At 46.5% G+C, this 22545-nt stretch overlaps 1 protein-coding gene across 4 annotated transcripts in view; it reads right to left on the bottom strand.

The window, feature by feature from the left end:
• Nucleotides 1-2368: 2368 nt before the first annotated feature.
• Nucleotides 2369-22545, bottom strand: part of ANXA7 (annexin A7) — a 56987-nt gene continuing 36810 nt past the window's right edge. For 2 of the 4 annotated variants that reach the window (XM_074999714.1, XM_074999713.1), the window contains exons 10-13: nucleotides 16875-17045; nucleotides 16620-16695; nucleotides 10049-10161; nucleotides 2369-7706 (exon numbers count right to left, since the gene is read on the bottom strand). In XM_074999714.1, the coding sequence (XP_074855815.1) occupies nucleotides 7584-7706; nucleotides 10049-10161; nucleotides 16620-16695; nucleotides 16875-17045 (483 nt within the window). In that variant the 3' untranslated portion in view covers nucleotides 2369-7583. The remainder of the gene's footprint in view (nucleotides 7707-10048; nucleotides 10162-16619; nucleotides 16696-16874; nucleotides 17046-22545) is intronic. The other 2 variants (XM_074999711.1, XM_074999712.1) reach the window with 2 other exon arrangements.

Genomic DNA, 22545 nt, shown 5'->3' with positions numbered 1-22545 from the left:
TTACATAATCCGCAGTGATCTGCTCAAGGTCATTCTTGGCTGTGTCATTGGTTCCTACAGGGAGTCGGAGGAAGGGGTAATAATCTGCGGGTTTGATGATTTTTGGAAGAGACTCTGTCACATCCTGGATTCTAGCTCCTGGTAAGCAGCAAACTTCCTTGGATTCCAGGTCTGGACGACAGATAGGTGACTTAGGAGAGAGTCCCCGACCACCACCGCCTATCTTTTCTTAGGGGTAGTGGTCGTAGAACCCCATCCCTAGGACTGTGCATCCACTGAAGCATCCATGTAAAGAGCCTGAAAACGGTTGCCTACCTCCACAGGAGTTGGAGATAATTGAATTGGCTTTCTTCTCCTGGAGGTTACATGCTTCCAGCTTTCTTACTTGTTTAGCACCGCCTTCGCTGGCACCACAGCCTGCTGTGCCTGCAGTACTAAATGCTCCCTTCTGTCAAGGAACTCTTCACCTCTGAGATGGACCGGAGAGTTGATATTTGCACTTCAAGTCCTCTAACCTTCTCTTCCAAGATGGCGACCAGCTTGCGCTTGGTACAGACAAAATCCCTTCTGTCTTGTGGGAGGAAGACAAACAGTGGCACATGCTGTGCAGATCACAACAACTGACTTGTCAGTAGCTCTTTGGAGACTTGGATCTGGATTTAGAACGCCTTGCAAAGAAGATCCTGAGATCAGTAATTTTATGTCAAAAGCCAGCCACTTTAGTGGCGTATTTCTGACTGTGGCCAAACAGCAGACCTAAAAACTGCTGTGCAAACACTCTTGCACCCACTCCTTTCCAGCGAATGTTCTACATGGCATACCAGGAGGGAGCCCCCAAGACTCCCTGGGCTCTCGCAGAATAATCTGGAGGAATCCCAGGATCCAGCTTGGGGAACCAAGAGGCGGTATCGTCCTGGACATGGGTGAAAGATGCTGATCTTCGTGGGCCTGTGGGGTGAGGAGGATGTACTCCAAGACCCCAAGTGAAACGCTGTAATGTCCAAGCCTACACCGCGTGGTCACCACCCTGGCAGAATGAGGCCACCCCCTGTTGCAGCATGGAGGAAGTATGACAATCGAGGAGGTCCAGCAGGGCTACATCTGTGCCCAGGATGCCCAGGATGCTGGACAACACGCTGGGATAGGACCCGCCACAGCCATTTGGATTTAGACCTCCTGGCAAAGAAGACCCTCAGCACAAAAATGTTCCTCCTTGCACCCACTGCAAAATCTGGACATGCATGTGTGTGTGTAATAGACATGGGCAAAGCACTGAAAATGCAACAGATCATCAAATCTGTTATGGCTCAGTTGGTCACTGCAATCCTTGCTTGGAGAACTGTGGTAATTGTAGAACTACTACATTGCCTTCAGTGGCCTTTGGATCAAGCCCATACAGCATTTGGTCTCAAAGGACAGTCACTCTAGTGACAAAGTTTTTTCTTCTGTTTACTGAAAGGGCATCCAGCTGCCCCAGGGAACACCCCATCCATAGTTATCAAAGCTCTAGGGTGCCTGCCTCTGGCTCTTCTTAAAGCCACTGGGAACCCATGAAACCTTGTGGAAGAACCCACCGCCTGCTCCTGTGCTCTGCGGGGCAGAGGAAAGTCTTGCCTCCTGGCAAACAAGATCCTCAGAGCAATAATTTGCACCCAATCCGTAATCTAAAATGTACATCTAAGTACACATGGGCTTTGCACTGAATGCCGCCCAGGAAGCTTTTTCATGGCGCTTCCTGTACCTGCGGGTAATGGGGAACCAGGGGTTAATTGCAAAGAAGGAGCCTGAGAAACGGTTGTCACGTTGGACTGAGTATGCTTTAAATCCTTTGACGATGATCCATTGTAAGGACAAAGTGTAAATGGCTGAAAAGAGTAGTAACAGAGAAAAGTAATAGTAACTGTTCGGCCACACTCAGAAATATTGAGTCTGTGCTGGTATGGCTATGGTCTGCAGAAGTGGGTCTGTCCCATGAAAGCTCATCACCTAATAAATTATTTTGTTAGTCTTTAAAGTGCCACTTGACTGCTTTTTTGTTTTGGCTGAAAAGAAGTTTCTCATGCTGTCATACAAGCATGACCCCCACCCACCGTCTACAGAGGCAGTGGCAGGTGCCAGGCAGCCCAGAAGAAAGACAGCAAGCAGAGGTAGACACAGAACCGCAGACCCCACAGCCACGCTAATAGTGAAGCAAGACTTCCAGCCTCTTACACAAGCATTGCACTACAGCCACGGGCTTCCAGGTGTTGAATTGAAACAGTCTTCCTGTTGCTTAATTCCTGTGTACTGGAAAGCAGTGGAGATGGAAGAGGCCAGAGCGGAGACATACAGGACATCTCTAGAGGCTAATTATTTCGATTTAAAGACCTGGCGCTTCCTCACTACCCTACATTCAGAATTTTAGATTCAACATGAACACCACGCCCATCAGGTTATGACAATATTATATCGATGTTAGATTGATTTTAGTGCTCCATACATTGAGCTAATGGAAGTTACAGTGAAGACAGATACATGGTACAATAGAGCTACAATTTTATTTCATAGTGTAGACATAGTTTGGGTACATTTACAGCCCTGAAGAAGAGCTCTATATAAGCGTGAAAGCTTGTTTGTCACCAACAGAAGTTGATACAATAAAAGATATTAAGTCACCACCTTGTATATCTTGTCTCCATACATTTGCTCTTCAGAAAGAACAATGAGAAGTCTTGTGGCACCTTATAGACTAACAGATTTATTGGCGCATAAGCTTTTGTGGGCAAAGACCCACTTCGTGACTACATGCATCTGACGAAGTAGGTCTTTACCCACAAAAGCTTATGCTCCAATAAATTTATTAGTCTGTAAGGTGCCACGGGACCTCTCCTTCTTGCAGCTACACACTAACACAACTGCGCCTCTGATACTCTTCAGGAAAATATATTTTGTTTAAGTTCTGCTGGCTACATTGCAATGAAAAGCAGAATTATAGCAGCATCTAGTCCTTCTGATCTGGTAATGTGTGTTCAGCTTTTTTCAGTTTCTAAATGTTTCTTTGCATACCTATGACATTTCTCCCCATTCTTCCAGCATGCATCCAAATTTGGCTCTGAGTGCTCTCAGCTATGTATTGACAAAGCTGAATTTCATGATGTGGTGTGCTCAAATATTGTGGGAGTGGGTTTGAAAAACCTGGTCGGGTAGAGTGAGGGGGAAAGTTGCTGTCTCTTCCTGAAAAACACACACCACTAGGAATACACCCAACTCTGTCCTTATCTACTGCTCCAAAATAAAGACATAGTGTGAACCTAATGCATTAGGGAAAATAAGGGTTTCCAAGAGGTTAGAACTGTTCTTTCAGCTGATACCACTAAAGGCATAGAAGATAAGTGAAATCTTTTCTAAGGAGTCACATTGTGATTGTTTTACCTCCCTGTATTAGTAGTTCTCTAACTATGCAAAAGTAGAAGGTAGAGTTAACCTTCCTGCAGTGAAAACGTGCATGATGCCCATGGTCAGGAAAGGACATTCACGTCAGTGCCAATTACATTTTAAAAGCCACAGATCTTGAAACCCTGACACTGAGCTCACGCATGAGTTGGCATCTTTAGGAGACTTCTCTGCCTTCATTAAACATTGTTGATGCTTTTACCCCTGCAAGTGTGTCCTGTCTTGGTTCTGGGAGAACGACACAAGCCCAGCTGAGGGTAATTGCAAATAAGGTTTTCATTAAAATGTTCTCTCCTTTGCAGGGCTTAATTTACTCTAGGACTCTGAATCCACAGCATCTGTGAAAAGCCTGAAAGTGGATTGCCATCTTAGACCTGACTCGGGATGTCATGTGAATTTTGAGTGGTGGTGTCCTTCTGGAGGTGTAGGTTTGGGAAAGTGCAGCCTAGTGATCAGAATGCTTTAGACCACCCTTACTCTGAATACTGGGAGCTAGTGGCTAGAGTCCTTTGGGTTACCCTTGCTTTCAGGACAGCATGTAGCAGTCAGGGTTCTTTGACTTGCAGGGCAGCATGAGCTTACCATCAGAGCCAGCTGGGCTACCACCAAGGGTTGCAGACCCTCAGGAGGCTGGAGCAGCAGTCTGCGGCCTAAATCAAGGGTAAGCAAACGTTTTATGCCAGGCCTCACTTTTTGTCCATGCAGTTAGCAGGGCCCCCCAACCTGTCTAATGGAATCCAGGTGAAAAAAGACCCTTCTGGCATGCATAAGAAGAAAAGTCTGTAAAATATAAAAACTTTATTAATTGATACGTAGAGGTGAGGACACGGACATAAAAACAGTAATACACTTCAGTATTTTCAGTGAGATGGATGAACCTGAGACCCAGCAGCCAATTGTGCTATGCCTCTCTGAGAGGCCCTGCCCCCTCACTTCGTACACACCTGAGCTAAATGGTCTAGGGGGGCAGTGGGCAGCTAAGGCTAGTCATTTGGGCATGTGAGTGGCCCTCCTTCATCTCATGGGCTTGCAAGATTGAAATTGTTTATATGCACTAACTGACTGCAAGAATAAGTTTAAATATGTTGCACTTGATTCTCCTTCTTGATCTGCCCTTTCACCACAAAGTGATCCAGAGCACCAGCAGGGATCCAGCTGAAATGTGCTGAACAAAACATTAAGACCTGTGTAGCTTAGTACATTAAATATTGCATTACAACAGCATAGGACTAGCTAAAATGGCCAGGGCTGTAATAGTTACATGCTGTTCTGTAAGAAACAGAGCAGTGCTCTAAAATAGCTGAGCCTTCTCTTCACAGATTCATCCAATATTACTAGTTGGATTTGTCCCACTTGTTGATAGTTGTTTATTAATAATAATCTCTCTTATAATGTGCCTTTCATCAGTTGATCTTAAAGCCCTTTAAGGAAATGGTATCATCCCTGTTTCACACACAAGAAAGTGATTTGCCCAAGGTCAGACAGGAGGCCTGTGGCAGAGCAAGTAACATTGAGCTCATGTTTCCTATGGTCAGTCTAGTGTTCTGTCCACTACCTCTCCCCACTGTAATGTGAGTTCTTGTTGCCCTTAGCTTCCTGCTTGCAGTCTCCAAGGGCTGTCTGTTCTGTTCCTGTGCTTGGAGCAGGGATCAATTTTCTGTTCCCTGTATACTTGGCTGTACAGGGACCTACCTGGACTCCAGAGTAAGATAGAACAGTTGTATGGCTGCTCTGCCTTACTCTTTGCTGTTCAGAATCCAGTTATGGACCTGGGAAATGAAAAATAATGGTATTGAAGTATACTCTGGCCACATGCCCAATTCTCTAACTCAGACTCTGGATTTTTGAGCAGGTAGATGCAGAGTTTTCATGCCACTTTTATGCTGGCTGGGGATAAGCTGTATCCTCAGAACCTATTGCTGCCAATTATGAGATCTGTAAGGGGGCTTTAGTGTAAGCAAAAATAAGGCACAATATATTCAGCATGTATTCTGGTAATGGGACATTTTTACCCAGACAGACTTGGTAATGGTAGACTTCTGAGCAATTGTTTTTTTTCAGATCTGCAAAAAGACTTGTTGCCTAGTGACCTAAACTGGAAACTGAATTTCTGGGACACTATAGGGGCTTTTTTGCATAGTTGGCTTAATTTAATTCTTTACACACACACCCGCCGCCCCTCTGCTCGCTGATATGCTCAACTTGATTATTATTTTCTGATTTGTCAACCTTGATTACTGTTTTGGTTCTCTATGCCTTAAATATTGAGTCTGTTCTGGTATGGCTGTGGTCAAGTGGGTCTGTCCCCCAAAAGCTCACCTAATAAATTATTTTGTTAGTCTTTAAAGTGCTACTTGACTGAATGTTTGTTTATGCTGCATGGTAAGGTCCAGTGGTGTGGAAGTAATTCCATCATCATTGGATCCCTGGGGAGGGGTGGCAGGGTCTAGCAATTAGGATCCAGCACTCTTACTGCTGTGGCCTGGGTTTGATTCCCACTCAGGGAATACTCCTTTCTTTGCCAATTGGTTGTTAGCTCATGCAGCAAAACTTTAGCACCTCAGATCACAGGTTCATTGCCCCTGTTGACAACCTGGGTCTGTTGGCCTTACACAAATAATTGATAAAAATGAGAAATATCATGTATAATGGGTACTACATAGGCATATATACTTAAATTCACATCCTGGCTATGTCAGCTGGAAGAGCATGTGGCTCTTACTCTCAGGGGTTCCTGCTCCATGCTGGGCATTTCCCTTTTTGTACTGACATTCTCAGCCTACAAGGTATTTTACCAATTGGATTAGCATCTATGATGATGTAACTGGCTCTGGCAATATGGGGAAGTCAGTGGATGTGATCTACCTTGACTTTCGCAAAGCTTTTGATACGGTCTCCTGCAACATTCTTGCCCACAAGTTGAGGAAATATGGCTTGGATAAAGTGGATAGAAAGCTGGCTAGATGGTTGGGCCCAAGCGGTAGTGGTCAATGGCTCAATGTTGGTTGGCAGTCAGTTTCAAGTGGGGTGCCCCAAGGATCGGTCCTAGGGCCATCAGAGATACTGAGTTTCTGTGCCAGTGAACAGTGCCTGCACTCCCCCACAAAAACAGCTGATCTGTGGAGGAAATGCCAGTCATAGAATCATGGGGCTGGAAGGGACCTCAGCTCAGCTGTGTGCTGGGGGCTGCATCATTACAGCAGCAAGGCAATAAGCCCCCTCACTACCAGCCACTGCCACAGCTGGAATGAATTGCTGCATTCTTGGGGAATTCTGTGCCCCTGTGCATAATTTGTGTTGCTGCAGCTTTTGTTCTCCTGGAGAGGTACTGCAGTTATATCTTTTCGCACCAGAACAGAGGACTGCTGACTTGAGGGCAGGAGCAGTCAGAGAGAGGGGAGGTGGTGTTCCCCACAGCATCCTTCCTGCAATGCTAGGTAAGAAACAGAGTGGGCCCCCTTGGGCTGCAGGGGGGATAGACTTGGGCTGGGGCTGAAAGACAGGGTGCAGGGACACATGAGGATGACTGGAGGTAGGGAGGGATGCAGATGTGTTGACTGAATAGGAGGGGTCAGCCCATGTCTACATGCGGGGGACTCACTAGTCTCCCCTGGTCCATGCTTCTACCCATACCCCAAAACCTTCCAGGTTCACTCCCAGGCTGCCTCCCTCAGCTTCCTACTACCCTGGTCAGTTTCCTGGCTCTGCAAGTGGAGGGGAGCCAGGAGCCAGGTTGCTGTTTGGTTCCCAGCTCCCTGTCACTTGCAGAACCCTGGGAACTGGACAGCCCACCAGGGCTGGTCAGTTTCCTGGCCCCTTCTCCCTGCTTTCCCCCAGCTGCGCAGTGTCATTGGGGGAAGGCAGGGAAATGGGGCTCTTTTGACAGGCTGGCAGGCTGACAGCTGCAGAGCAGCTTCAGGTTGTGCTTAACTTGTCTTAAAGCAAGTTATCCACAAAAAGTAACACTGACACTTCAGGTAAAAAGTATAAATGCACTCTAAATTAAGGTAATTAAAATAAAATCATTTATAATTAAGAAGGCATATTGGGTTATGCAATATTGAAAAATCATTCTTTGTTCAATGCAGGGCTAATTATTTCTCTAATAAGCTCATTACATGTCCTGCACTTTGGAAACATGCATCTCTTTTCTATTGACCAACAATTGCCAGCAGCAAACGTCTGTAGTCACCACTTGTGTCACTTGATATCATTGTAGCCAAAGTCTTCTGGTACATCTGTGTGAACAGCTGTTTGATTTGCACAAGATCGATCTGTGTCAAAAGAAGAAGAGGTAAGCATAAAGTAGGTGAGCAGCAACCATTGCACATTACAAGATAATTCAGTAATAGAGTCCACTTCCAGTGAAGCCAAACAAAACATCCCTTCATTCCCTTGTGTGCCACAGCAACCCAAACAACGCAACTAAAAAGGCAGGAGGTGGTCTCTATGCATGATGTCCTCTCCAGATCTCGACAAAAGGTGTTGCATCAAACCTGCTCCTAGCAGCTGCCTCCTCTTGGCAGTTCTGAGAATAGATGACATTTTGTAGTTTTGCTATTGCCACCACTTCTGTAAATGGGTGAGGGAGACCACTTTAGTCGAGCCCTGCGCAGATACAAATTTCTTTCCGAAGGCAGAAATCAGTATCTGTAGAACAGCAGGGGATAAGGAAAAGACTGTGGAGCTACTGTTCCTAGGAGCCAGTGTATTACAGCAGCTTCTCCCACCCATGCAGTGGTATCAGGCTGATGACCTCTACAGTAGATGCAGCCATGTAGAAGGGATCTATGCTTCAGCCTTTGTGAGCAAACACAAAGGTCCTCTCACTCCTTGATTCTTTAATGAAATGACAGCTCTACTGTCTATTTCAACACAAAAGAAAGCAGCATCCCTATCTACACCTACTAGATGGGTACATCACTATGGCTGTGTCCACACTGAAACAAAACTTCGAAATGGCCATTTAGAAGATTAGTAATGAGGCACTGAAATGCATATTCAACACCTCATTAGCATGTCACCAGCCACGGCTCTGTGAAGCTGCTGCAGGGCTCCTCCAGATGGGGCTCCTTTTCAAAAGGACCCTGGGAACTTTGAAATCCCTTTATTCCTATCAGCAGATACAAGTAAGGGGATTTTGAAGTTCCCAGGGTCCTTTCGAAAAGTAGCCCTGTCTGGATGAACCCTGTAGCAGCGAAACGCAAGAATTTCAAAAAGCCACAGGGGGTGGAATGCTACAGTGCCTCATTAGTAATCTTCAAAATGGCCATTTGCATGGCCATTTTGAAGTTTTCTTTCAGTGTAGACACGGCCTTAGAAACAGCAAGAAGTAGCTGAATCTTACTGTGAAATACTCATGTATTACATATGCATGGATGAGGCATACTCGGTTAACCCACTAAGTCTCACGAGATGGCCCTTCAGATGAAGACAGTTCACATTTCTTCACAAGGACAATCTTCCACTATTTGGGGGTGGGGAAAGGACTCAAAAAGCATCTCATGTTAGATGAGTGCTAGCTCCACTACCACAAGCAAGACAGCCCCTGCTTGGAACTATTCAGAAATGTTGAGGTTGACTACAGTCTGCATTTGAAACCATGAGGCAGAAAATGGGAACCCCACCAACAGAGGACAAGCAAGCTTATTCACTTCCTCCAACCAAACTGTGCAGAGCTTAGGTAGGAGAATGGTAACATGGAAAAATACACCTCGGGGAATCCTGTAGCACTGCACAAAGCAGATTTTTGCAGAAATTAACACTGCATGCAGTGTCCTCCTGCCCACAACAGAAATGAGCAGCAATACTGTAGGTCACAACTAGGAGGCAGTTGGATCTGGTAAAGCCCATCTTGCACATAGATCACACTGCTAGGGGAGGGAGCTAGAGGTTCCTGGCAGCTGTGGCTCCAAACATGCCCTGAGGGAAGGAGACAATGATATAAAGGAAAATCAATCATCAGGCTGTTCTCGGTCCAGATTCCTGGACTTTGGGGGAGAGGGGAAGGGAGGTGGCACAGGTCTCAACTCTACTGGGGGGATTTTTGTGCACATCTGTATGGTTACAGACATGCTTGCTGACGGGAATTTTGAAATAAATTAACCAACATAGCTGAAACTGGTATGATTATGTGGTGTTATTTTGTCAAAAATGACAATTTTAAAAGTGTGTGGACTGCCCCCCCCGGGAGTAAAGCAAGATTCAATGTTGCAGCTTTGATGAGGCTCCAACTGGACTCTTTTGTGTCCAGTTTTGAAAACCACATTTCAGAAAAGATGTGAGCACCCTGGCAAAGATCCAGAAAAGAGCAATGAGATAGAGCAAAGGCTGATGGGGGAAGAGTGGGATTTGCTCAGTATGGACCAGGAAAGCTGTTATGTTTAAAGTGCAGGATGGGAGTTTTAGGTTTGACATTCTGTCAGGCTGGCTAACAACTAGAACTGCCTAGGGAGGTGGTGGAATTGCCTTCATTGGGGATTTTTAAAGAGGAGGTTAGCCACGTCTGTCATGAATGGTCTTGGGCCTGCCCTGAGTGCAGAGGACTGGACTTGATGACTTCTCAATGTCCCTTACAGTTCTCGTATTTTTGAAAAAGGAAGAGGAAGATTATTACCTCACTGCGAGTGACTATAATTCTGACAAGTGTAGAATCATTGGTGCCAGCTCCTTTCATGGAACGGTAAAGTCTGTCAGCAAAAAAGGCTGGGCGATTTATAGCACATTGCACTACAAGAAAGTGTTAGAGTTATTGCAAATAATGCACACTGCAGATATTATTTATGCATATGTATTCAGCATATTTAAATAGCTGATTTAGACGACAGTATACATGGTATATTGGAATAGGTCCTCTGCTCCACGGCTGCAGTGTCCACTGCTTTGATTCTTCCTCAGTCCAGACCCATGCTGGTCACAGTCGAGCAATTTTTTTGTGTTGGCTAAATTCTCTTCTGTGCATCACATTTCTTTGAGGTTTGGAAACACGACTATTTTGCTACTAGCTTTCATCTTACACTCTATTAGTACAATAATTTCATTTTCACCAAAAAGAGAGCATCCCAGACAGGGCTCCCTCCCATGGGCTAGGCTCTCACTGTTAGTCCTGGCCCAAACTGGGGAGGGACAAGATAGTCTTCTCCTGAGGGGCCCTCCCAAAGCCAGGTCAAACCCACCTCTTAGAACTTCCCCCAGCTGCATGAAGTTCCGTGGCTGCTACCTGGGACAACTCCTGACCCATGTGGGAGGCTGCTATGAAGACTTACTTCTGGTATGGGGATTGGCTTTAGAGATTGATGCCTAGCCTGTGGCTGCTGCTGCTCTCCAGCTGCCAAGTTCTGAAGGCAGTGCCCCTGCCAGCAGCAGTGAAGAAGAAAGAATGGCAATTCTACACTGCCCCTACAATATCCATGTGAACTCTGCCCCCTTCACATACTCTCTCTTTTGGGCTGGGACCCCTTTAGCTATCTTGAAATTTCAACTATAAACTTCTGAAACCTTTAAACATACTAACTTCAAAATCCAATGAATGAAATTACCAAATTCACAGTCCATTTTGGTTAGGGTGCTAATCACGAGCCATTAGCTTTGTAAAGTAACAGAGATAGCCGTGTTAGTCTGCGGTCTATCAAAACAAAAAAGCAGTCAACTGGCACTTTAAAGACTAACAAAATAATTTATTAAGTGATGAGCTTTTGTGGGACAGACCCACTTCTTCAGATTACAGCCATATCAGAACAGTCTGTTCTGCTGTGGCTATGATCTGAAGAAGTGGGTCTGTCCTACGAAAGCTCATCACCTAAAAGACTAACAAAATAGTTTATTAAGTGCTACTTGACTGCTTTTCAGCTTTGTAAACAGTGAGAATAAAAAAATTAATCAGATGACAGAAAGGCACTGTTCCAGTTGTCTAATGAACTTAAATCGATGCTTAAATTAAGATCTTTATTGTAGCTCCAGTAGCTTCCAAATTTAAAACATAGGTATTCCAGCAAGTGTGTCTGTGCGTGACTTCTTTTAACATGAAGGAACTGTTGCACTGCAGCCACCAGACGGTTCTTGACGGATAGAAAACTGAGGTCCAATAGCATGGAATCCATAACAACTGGGAGTCTCCTGCGGCCTTCATCTGCCTTCACAGCCGTTGTAGCATTACCTTTGTTATATCCTCCACCTGTTCTGCTGCTGAAGACTTTTAAGATCGTTCTTTGTCTGGACTCTCCCCCTTGATCTTACCAGCATGGGTGACCCTGCTGGGAGCATGAGAGGTCCTGCGGCATTGCTCTTGGGTTCACTGGGCCACACAAGCTCACTCACCATGACAAGGTGATGATTCAGAGAGTGCAATAGTTCCTCCATGTTAAAAGAAGTCTCGCACAGGCATCTTTTTCTCTGTGTACTACTTTCCTAAACTTAAGCCCTACAGCAACTGATGGATGGCGACGGGAGCAGGATTGTGAAATCTGGAAGCCTTTAGTCACGAACCAGCATATAGGGGGCGGATGTATCAGATGTTCAGTTTCGAGGACCGAGATGGTAGAACGGGCCATGTGCTGCATCCACAAATGAGCAGCCCACATGGGAAGGGGGCTACGAAAGGTGCCCTAAACACAGTCCACCTCAATCCCAGACTGGATAACTGCATCCAGTGGGCTCAACTCCATGCAGCTGAAATCAAAACAAACTTTGGAACATGGAATATTGAGACTCTAATGGACAACCCTGACAGTGAGTGACCCAAAAGACACATGGCAATTATCACCTGTGAGCTGCGGTGGTTCAACATTGATATCACTACCCTGGCAGAAACACATAGACCAAAAGAATAGCTAAGAGAAGGGGCGGGGGGGGAGTACACATTTTTCTGGAAAGGAACCCAAAGAATGAAAATCGAATTAATAGAGTAGGATTTGCCATCAAAAACGAACTGACAAAGATCTTATTTGAAGTCTCTGTCAGCATCAATGAGTGTCTCATGACTGTCCGCTTGAAGCTTGCCAAAAACTAACATGCAATTGTCACCAGCACTTATGCACAAACTCTAGACGCCGAAGACGATGTGGAGGAGAAGTCCTACACCCAGCTGGATAGTCCTAAAAGACATACCCAAAGACGACAAGGTAATTCTCTTGGGGGCATTTCAATGCAAGGGTTGGAAGAGATGCTGATCTCTGGCAAACTGCCATGGGGAAAGAAGGAGTTAGCAACAGCAACTCCAATGGAGTGCTCATCTTTACAAAATGTGCAGAATGTGAACTAGTTGTCACAAAACACCCTGTTCTGCCAGAAAAACAAATTTAAGACCTCCTGGCAACAGCCTTGATCAAAGCACTGGCACCTCATAGACCGTCATTGTCTGCTCTCAGGATCCACGTGATGTCCTTCTCACACATGCTATTGTGATGACTACTGGACCAATCACCACCTTATTCGGTCCACAATGGCAATTAGGATTGTCACCAAATGGAGAAGTCAGAGGAAACAGATCTAATTAAGGTCAATGTACAAGGCTTGAAGGACCCCATCAGATGAAGTGACTTTCAGGTAGTGCTCCAAAGGAAGCTGCCAACAGTAAACCCTGAAGATGTGGAAGAACACTGGTATCAAATGAAGAATGCCATCTTTGGAGCTTGTGGAGAAACCACTGACTACCAGACCAGGAAGTATCAAGACTGGTTCAATGAGAACAATGTTGAAATTGAACATTGATTGAAGGAAAAAAAGAAAGCCTTTCGGGGCTGGAAAAGCAACATCCACCGCACAACAAAGAGAGAAGCACAGAACTGCAACGTAAAACAGGGACTCTGAAAAACAGGTGGTGGACTGAGAAGGTATGTGAACTCCAGCATCTCGCAGGCATCTGTGATACAAGAGGTTTCCTGAATGCAACCAAAGCTGTTTACGGACTGAGAAACCATGGAATCAATTCCCTGAGATCAAAGGATGGTACCCAACTCTTGACAGAGAATGAAGCCATTGCTTCTCGCTGGAGGGAGCGCTATAATGCGCTCTTTGAACTGCTCCTCCACCGTGGTCCTAGAATCCCTTAACCAAATCCCTCGGAAACTGCCTAGAGATGATCTTGCAACGCTTCCTACCCTGAGTGAGATCCAAACTGCGATCAAAGTGATGAAGTTCAACAAGGCAAGCAGAGTAGATGGAATCCCACCGATGTCTTCAAAGAAGGTGGGCCCAGAGCTCTACAAACAGCTCCATCTCCTGATTTTCAAGATCTGGGATAGGGAGCAGATGCCACAAGATTTCAGACACATTAATCGTCAGTCTTTTCAAGAAGGGTGACAAGCTGGACTGTGGAAACTATCATGGCATGTCCCTCCATGCAATGGAGGGAAAATCATAGCTCAAATCCTTGCAAACCGACTCCTGCCACTCTTAGAAGAAATTCTCACAGAATCCCAGTGCAGCTTCCGACCATTCTGAGGAACAACGGACAAGATTATTACCCGGCAACTGTAAGAAAAATGTCATGAACACAACCAAGCCTCAGATATTAGTTTCATTGACCCGACCAAAGCATTCGATTCAGTCAGTTGTACTGTGCTGTGGACCATCCTCTCAAAGACTAGCCGCCCCAAAAAACTGATTATTATTTTAAGGCTGTTTCACGACAAGATTACTGCCACAGTATTGAGCAACAGTGTATCCCAAAGTGACCCTTTTGAGGTCAAAATGGGAGTCACTGCCCCATCACTGTTCTGCATTTTCATCACCATGACCCTTCACCTCATTGATGGCAAACTTCTGGAAGGTCTGAAGACTGCCTGTAGAACAAATGGGAAGCTTTTCAGTCTCAGGAGACTGAAGGCTAAAAGCGAATCGAACTCCACAACCTTGATCATCACACTGAACATCAAAATCTCAGCCTCACACTGAACATCAAAAAGACCAAGGTGCTCCACCAACCTTCACCAGTGGGACAATCTCATGCACCTTCTGTTGAAGTCAATGGAGAACTGCTGGAAAATGTGGAGCACATCCCATACCTAGCACGTCATCTTTCCGCTAAAGTCTACATTGATGCAGAAATCCAGCATCCTATGAGCCGTACAAGTTCTGCTTTCACCTGCCTGAGAGAAAAGGTCTTTGAAAACCAGGACATCTATCCCAAGACAAAGCTCCTTGTATACTGAGCAGTGGCTGTTCCAATGGCTACTATATGCATGTGAAACCTGGACAACATACAAGCACCATTTGAAGGCATTTGAACAATATCATCAATACTGCCTCAGAAGAATCCTAAACATCTCTTGGGAAGATAGGCGCACAAACACTAGCATCCCGGAAGAGTCAAATACAACCAGCATTGAAGCTATTATTGTTCATCAACAACTGTGTTGGACTGGTCACATGGTATGGATGTCTGATCAGCACCTCCCAAAACAGATTGTTTTCAGAACTGGAGGAGGATTGGGGGCCAGTGGAAGCGATATAAGGCACACATGAAAAAGTGCAGCATCGTTGTTGAGACTTGGGACAACCATGAGGGGGTGGCGCAATTTGAGAGGTCCTGCCACAGTGCAGATGAAGACAGACACAGAAGAAGAAAACAGCATAAAAAAACCTGCCCCATGCTACTAACACCTACCTCTTCTGTGATAGGATTTGGGCTGATTAGCCATCAACGGACTCACAAATAGGAGGATGACATGAAGATGTCTTGCTTGTTATCAAGCGACCATGGAGAGAGAGAGAGTGTGTGTGTCAGAAGGGACTTCTCTAATGAGTCATATGGGTCAGAGGGGACCACATTCCTCTTCCCAGAGTGTCAGAAAACAAGTTATAAATGCTATATTTAAGTGACCGCTGCTCTTTTACCTTCCTTTTAAAAATTTTCTAGATCTGAGAGTTATGATACAAATCAATGTAGCAAGCTGCCGTTACTCGTGTGAGGTCAGGATATCTGTTCTGCTCTCGGATGTTTTGATAACCTTTGGCTGCATGTACGTGCTCTGAGAATGAAGTATAGGTCCTGCAGTTAGCTGACACCACAGTCTCCTGAGAACTCCCAAGAACCACAAATCAGGCAAGGTACAAGGTACTGGAACCAGATTTACTGTCATTGACGTAGCCCCCTGGGCACCTAGGTTAGATGTCTGCAGAAAGTGCCCCAAATCTGTCTCCTAAGCTGTGCAATAAAGTACCTGTGACATACACTTTTATACCCAGGTACAAACAATACATGTCTATTACATATTCCAGGGGCCTGCCCTAATTGTAATAAGTTGACACCCTTTAATGTAACTAGATATCATCCACTATCTTGTAGATAGTGGTACCATCAAAACAACACTATCCATCATACTGTCATTTCGACTTCTACTGAACCTGGTTTGGAATGTACGTGGTGCTAAACTTATCTGTGGGAGGGGTCCTGCCTGGTACCATATAACATGTCCTACCTTACTGAAATGTCTTTGGGTATCACTGAGCATTTGGCACTTTGGGGTAATGCTCTTATCAGCCCTGTCTTTGCTAATTTCCTGTGAGCAAGACTTGGGTTTCACTGACAGTTAACTTTTTCTTTTTTCTTTTCTTTGAGCTGCTTTAGCTAAGCATTGACTGTTGAAATATATTGATTTCAGTTACAACAAAGTATATGGTGCTCACTTTTAATATTTTGACTACAAATAACTGCACTGTAAAAAACAAAAGATTCAGCTCATACAAGTTTTATAGTGTAATCTCATCAAATTTCAACTTGCAAATGTAGATTTCTCTCTTTCTTTTTACATAACCCCACTCAAAAACAAAACAATAAAAATGTAGATCCAAGAAGTCAAAGGGTGACGGGGCATAGGAATGTTTAGCATATCTGGTATGGAAATCCTTTGCAACATGGGCTGTAACAGTGCCATGTGAATGCCTGTCCTCATGTTCATGTGACATTAATAAAAAGCAGGCATCATTATCTCTCAAATGTAAACAAACCTGCTTGTCTTAACAACTGGATTAACAAGAAGCAGGGGTGAGTGGACTTCTATTTGTAATCAAAAATAATAGTATAATCAAAAATATATGTAAAATAAGCATTGTACAGTGACTTTTTAAAAATTAGTTAATTTCTACTAGAATTAAATGCAAGAACTATGATTAATCGATATCCCTAACAGGTTTATATCTCCAGTTAGTCATACATAACCTTTTTAAAAGAAAGAAAGGTCTGTTACCTATAGCCTTCAAGCCATCTTCTACATTTCCAGAAAACTCCCGGCCAATGCTGCTTAACAGATCACGATTGCCAATCTGCACACAAAAGTTCAAGGGATTAGAGTTTTTGTTTTTTCAATATGTGAATGGTGGAAATGGAGCCAAATTTAGTCCTGGCTTATTTAACTCAAACTCATTTGAAGTTAACGGGAGCTTAACCTGTTTTAACACATGGGTTGAATTTCATTCATAAACTTAAAAAAAAGAATTACCACCTTAGAATATGCTTCAGCTGCAGCTTTCAGTTGGGGAAAACTTCTGGTTGCCAGAATCATATTAAAACAGGACTCATCGGTTCCAAGTTTCCCTTCACCAGCTTGATAGAGCCGCTGAGCATCCTCCTGAGCTTTCTGGTAGTTCACGGATTGATCTTCATCCCTGTTGCCCTGCACATGAAGACATCAGTGCTGAACGAGTTACACAATTTGCTGTTCTTGAGCATATCTACAGCCTTGCCAAATGACCATCAGCTTCAAAGTGGAAAATTAAACGGTGAACGCCACACTTTTATGACAGCGGTTTCCCAATTAAGTCTTCCTTGTTAATGGAGGCAGGGTTGGAGTATGCAATGAAGGGGCTAGCAGTCACAACAGTGTGACCCCCCAAATATTTTTTTTAAACTCCTTTGTAAAGTGAGGTAAAATATATCTCTTCTTTGAGTGCTTGCTCATATCTACTCGAGTTACATGAGTGCCTGCACAGCTGTCAGTTTTTCCCTCGCAACTACCAGTCAGTTTGGCTGGGGAGCTGCCTATGGGGAGCCTGTATAGTCACCCAGCCAACTTGGCACCCCCTAAGTCCCTTTCTGACCCTCTGTGAGACTGTTGGTATTGTGGCTTGAGTACCTGTTGCTACTGCACAGCTATGCCTAGCTCTCTTGTGTAAGTAAGTTGTAAATAGTAGTATTTAGCATAACCATGGTTTTTAGTTCAGTCAGTGTTCAGTAGTCCTCAGGTAGGGAAGGTTTTTCTCCTTCTCCTGCTGTTTCCCCTCTGGGGGTTAAGGGAATGGAAAAAGACCCTGGGCATTAAGCAATGCAGTGACTGCTTAAAGTCCATGCCAGTGAGTGACCTGTATGACTGCTGCTTCCTTTGTTTGGGTGAAGTTCTTTGAACAGGTAAGTGCCGTATCTGTAGGGGTATCAAGCCCCAGCCTCCTAAGGAGCGTGACATTCCGCTTCAGCAGCTCCTCATGGAATCGGCCTTTCAACTTCTGCTTCAAGGCTCTGCACCCGTCTTCAGCTTCAGGTTTGGTGTTGCAAAACATCTGGCACAGCATCATTCCCACACTCTGATAGACTCCTCCAAGATGTCGGCATCGCTGGTAGCATTGTTGGCTCAAGGCACCAAACGCTCTTGGGACCCAAGATCCTGATGCCCCAGTGTAATACACACACTAAGAACCATCCTCTTGGACTCGCCCATAAGTGAGCTGGTGCCAGTTGGTCCTTTGTCTACACCTGATATGTACTGGTGTGGGGACTTACTGAGATGATGAGCTCCCCAGCGTGTACACAGGCTCCTCCCCTCAGTAGGTCTCCAGGGGTAAATCTGCTCTTCTGCCTGTGCATGTTCAGGCCCCAATGCCCAACTGATCTGATTTCCAGCACAGCCATCTGCAGTGTTGCCAGTCTGACTTGTGGCTTCTGTCTCCATCCCGCTCAATGCCTGCCTATTCATGCTCCAGAACCTCTGTCTTGGGCACATCCGATTCCAGCTTCTCAGCACACACTTCATCCTGCACTGACTCTCGGCACTGTGCGTGAGCAGTCCCAATTCCATCTTCTTGACGCTCGACTTTGGGCTCTGCAATCCATTTGAGCTCTGGCTGTGCCCTGACACTGTTCTCGCTCTGGAACTCAGTCTTGTTCCCTGATCCTGTCTGGCTTTGCTCATCAGGACCCTCGCAGGTTGGACTCTCAGCATCTGCCCTCTGCAGCATGCCTCCTTGGTGCTCCCACTCACTGCGCAGGTCTTGCTCTCGACACAGGTCCCTATCCCAGCACCAGTCCCACTCTTGACGCCATCCTTCATCTGGGCGCTGATCTTGCTCCTGGTGCTGGTCCCTGTCCCGATCCTGGTCTGCTTCTCCTCTTCCTGTCTCCTCACGGTACCAGTCTGCTTTGTGGCTCTGAACTCCTTTGCACTGGTCTGGTGCTTGGCACTGGTCCACTTTCCTTGCTGCTCTTGCTCGCCTTGCCAATCCTGCACCACAAGCTTGACGCTAGCTGCGCTCCTCCAATGGCTCCAAGTTGGACAGCTCCTCCTTGGCCCTCCTTTTTGGCCTCTCCTGTTTTGCTTCAAGGGGCTCTGTGGTGTCTGGACCCTCTGGCCTGGAACAGGACTCTGGTGCCCATTTTGGATGTTACTGGCATACCACAAGGTGAAGAACACCAGGCCTCCTGCTCAGTCACATACATCAGCTCCCGCAAACGTGTCTAAGGCTACTGTTAGCTGCTCACCTGTGGACACTCATCCCCCTACTCTGCCAGAAGCAGCACCCTGCACCCCAGCTCATCAGCCAGAGGATCTGGCACCAGTGTCACCTACATTGGCATCTTCAAGCTCCTCTCTAGAAGAGGCAGTGGTTTTGGAGCCTTCACCCATGGACTTCTGAGCACTCCAGGAGCACCTTTGCTGTGCGGCTACCATCCTCAAGCTCCCTGTGGAGGAAGTTGCTGAGTCTGTGACACCTTACTTTGGAGGCACCATCATGTGTGGCCCTCCCATTTAACAAGACCATCACAGCCACTTCCTCCACCATATGGCAAATGCTGGCCTCCATCGCTCCTTACTGCTCCTGGGGTGGAGCATAAGTACTTCGCTCCAGTTAATGGGTACTAGTACCTTTACGTTTGCCCCCTGCCTTGTTCCTTGGCAGTAGATACGATTAATGAGAAGGCATGCCAGGGTCAACAAGCTCCTAAGGCGGCTAGATGCTTGGGACTTTTTGGGAGAAAGGGTTTACTCTACTGCGGGCCTTCTGCTCAGGTGGCTAACCAACTGGTCATGCTGAGCTGGTACAACTGACTCGTGGGCTGCAATCCTCAAGTTCAAGAAATCTCTACCTTAGGATGTCAGGGAAGAGTTCTCGACTCTTCTGTGGAGAGTAAAGTAGTATTGCGAACCTGCCTGTGCGCGGCTCTGGATGTGGATGTATCGCCTCAGGCATTGCCATGTGCCTGGTGGCCTGGTTACAACCATTGGGCCTTCTGCTGGAGGTCCAGCAAACAATCAAAGATCACCCCTTTGACTGCTTGGGGTCGTTCACAAAGGAGACTGACTTCTTCCCCCATAGCCTGAAGGACTCTTGTAGTACTATGAAGTCCTTGGGTATACACATGCTGGCTATGCAGCAACTACCCTTCAAGCTGCTGCAGCAACAACAGTCTAGGCCCTTTCAAAGCTTGCTACAACAGACCCTGTCCCTTCCTTCCAGCCTGGTCAGCCATTATGTTGGACCAATGGGTCCTCAGGATATGCCATCCCTTTTCACTCAACCTTTCCCCTCGCCCCTGCCTCTCCATCTTCAGGGACCCTTCTCATAAGCAGCTTCTCCTCCGGGAGGTGCAGTTGCTTCTGGATCTGGGGCAGTGGAAGAGGTGTCCCTTCTGTACAGAGATCGGGGTACTATTCCTGATACTTTCTGTTCCCAAAGGCAAATGGTAGGTTGCAACCCATCCTGGTTCTCAGGGAACTCAACAAGTGTGTTGGGTCCCCTAAGTTTTGTATGGTGTCTCTGGGCAGTAATATCCCCCCTCTGGATCCGGGGGACTGGTACTCTGCTATTGACCTAAAGGATGCTTGCTTCCAGATTTCCATCCACCCCTCGTGCTGGCAATACCACAGTGGGCCATCTGCATCTCCAGTTTCCGGCCCTTCCTTTTGGGCTTTCTACAGTCCCCAGGGTGTTCACCAAGTACATGGCAGTGGTGGCCACCTTCTTCCATCACAACGGTATCCAGGTCAACCTGTATCTGGATGACTGGCTCCTGAGGGGTCGTTCTTTCTGCCAGATGCAGGCTTAGGTGGCATTCACCAGGGAGACCCTGGCCAGGCTGGATCTACTGCTCAACCGGGCAAAGTACTCACTGATCCCAACTCAGCGCATAGAGTTCATCAGGGCAGTTCTTGATGCCATTCAGGCCAGGTCATTCCTCCCCAGTTAGCACTACCAGGCTCTCACCCAGTTCCTATGCTCTCTCTCAGCGTTTCCCATCACCATGGTCCCCACGTGTCTCTAGCTGCTGGATTATATGGCAGCGTGTACATATATGGTTCCCTTCACCAGCCTCCGTCTCAGCCCTCTTCAGGTGTAGTTGGCCTTGGCGTACTGTCCTAGACGAGATGGCTTAGCATGGTCATCAGTATGCCCTCCTATGTCTCCAGTGCCCTCCACTGGTGGCTGTGCCCACAGAACATTTTTGTGAGTGTTTCCTTCCATGCCCCTGAACCCACCGTGTCCCTGGTTATGGACGTGTCCACTTTGGGCTGGGTGGCCCAACTGGAACATCTCAGGACTCAGATGATGTGGACAGCAAGTTTTCTCCACATCAGTGTGAAAGAGTTCTGGGCTGTTCACCTCACTTGTCTGACATTTCTACCTCATCTCCAGAGCCGTGTGGGGTGGGCCTGATGGACAATACCATCGCCATGTATTACATTAATAGGTGTGTGTAGGGAGGGGGTATGCTCCTCCCCACTCTGCTCTGAAGCTCTGCACCCACGGGTGCTCTGCATAGCCCACTTCATTCACCTGGAGGCAGCCTATCTCCTGGGGGGTCCAGAACCAGCTGACAGACTGCCTCAGTCATGGGTTTCCCTGCCCATAAGTGATTGATCTGATTGACTTTTCTGAAAGCAAGGCTTTCTTTGGCTGGACCTCTTCATGTCTTGGAGCAACAGCAAGTGTCCTGCATTCTGCTCCTTCTGGAGCCGCAGCCTGGACTCCATAGCAGCTGGTTTCCTTATTCTGTGGACCCCAGGGCTGCTCTATGCCTTTCTTCAGTCTTCCCCTTGTGCACAAAGTGCTTCTCAAGGGTCACAGGAATATGGTGGACATAATCCTCATAGCCCCAATGTGGGCTCACTGATGGAGCTCCCCATGCTTCCGCCCATTTGGCTTCCCCTGTTTCTGGAGCTCATCACACAGAGCCAGAGCTGACTTCATCACCTGACCCTCTAGTCCCTTCACCTCATGGTGTGGCACCTTCCTGGTTGAGTCCTGTCAAGCAGCCTTGTTTAGGGCCAGTCAGCAGGTTCTCTTTAGTCGCCACAAGCTGTCTACACAACAGTCCTACTTGGCCAAGTGGCCAGGCTTCTCCTGCTGGTGCAGTCAATGGGACCTTGCTCCCATGTCTCTCTCTATGCCACTACCTCATTTCCCTCAAGCAACAAGGCTTACTATGCAGGGGGAATGGACTATAAGATGGATAGACAGCTGGCTTGATGGTTGGGCCTAACAGGTAGTGGTCAATGGCTCAATATCTGTATGGCTGTAGGTTTTAAGCAGTGCACCCCAAGGCTTGCTTCTGGGGCCGGTGTTGTTCAACATCTTTAATAACGATCTGGATGAGGGACTGGATTGCACCCTGAGCAACTCTGCGGACAACACAAAGCGTGGGGGAGAGGTAGATATGTTGGAGGGTACAGATAGGATCCAGATAAATTGGAGGACTGGGCCAAAAGAAATCTGATGTGGTTCAACAAGAAGTGTAGGATCCTGCACATTGGATGGAAGAATCCCAAGCATTGTTATATGCTGGGGACTGACTGGCTCAGCAGCAGTACGATGGAAAGAGACCTATGGGTTATGGTGGATGGAAGGCTGGATATGAGTAAACAGTGTGCCCTTCTAGCCAAGAAGGCTAACAGCATACGATGGAGG

This window comes from Carettochelys insculpta, chromosome 7, assembly GCF_033958435.1.
Source record: "Carettochelys insculpta isolate YL-2023 chromosome 7, ASM3395843v1, whole genome shotgun sequence".
Taxonomy (NCBI): domain Eukaryota; kingdom Metazoa; phylum Chordata; order Testudines; family Carettochelyidae; genus Carettochelys; species Carettochelys insculpta.
The sequence above is the reverse complement of the archived record's forward strand: the minus strand, read 5'-3'. Positions and strand labels throughout refer to the sequence as shown.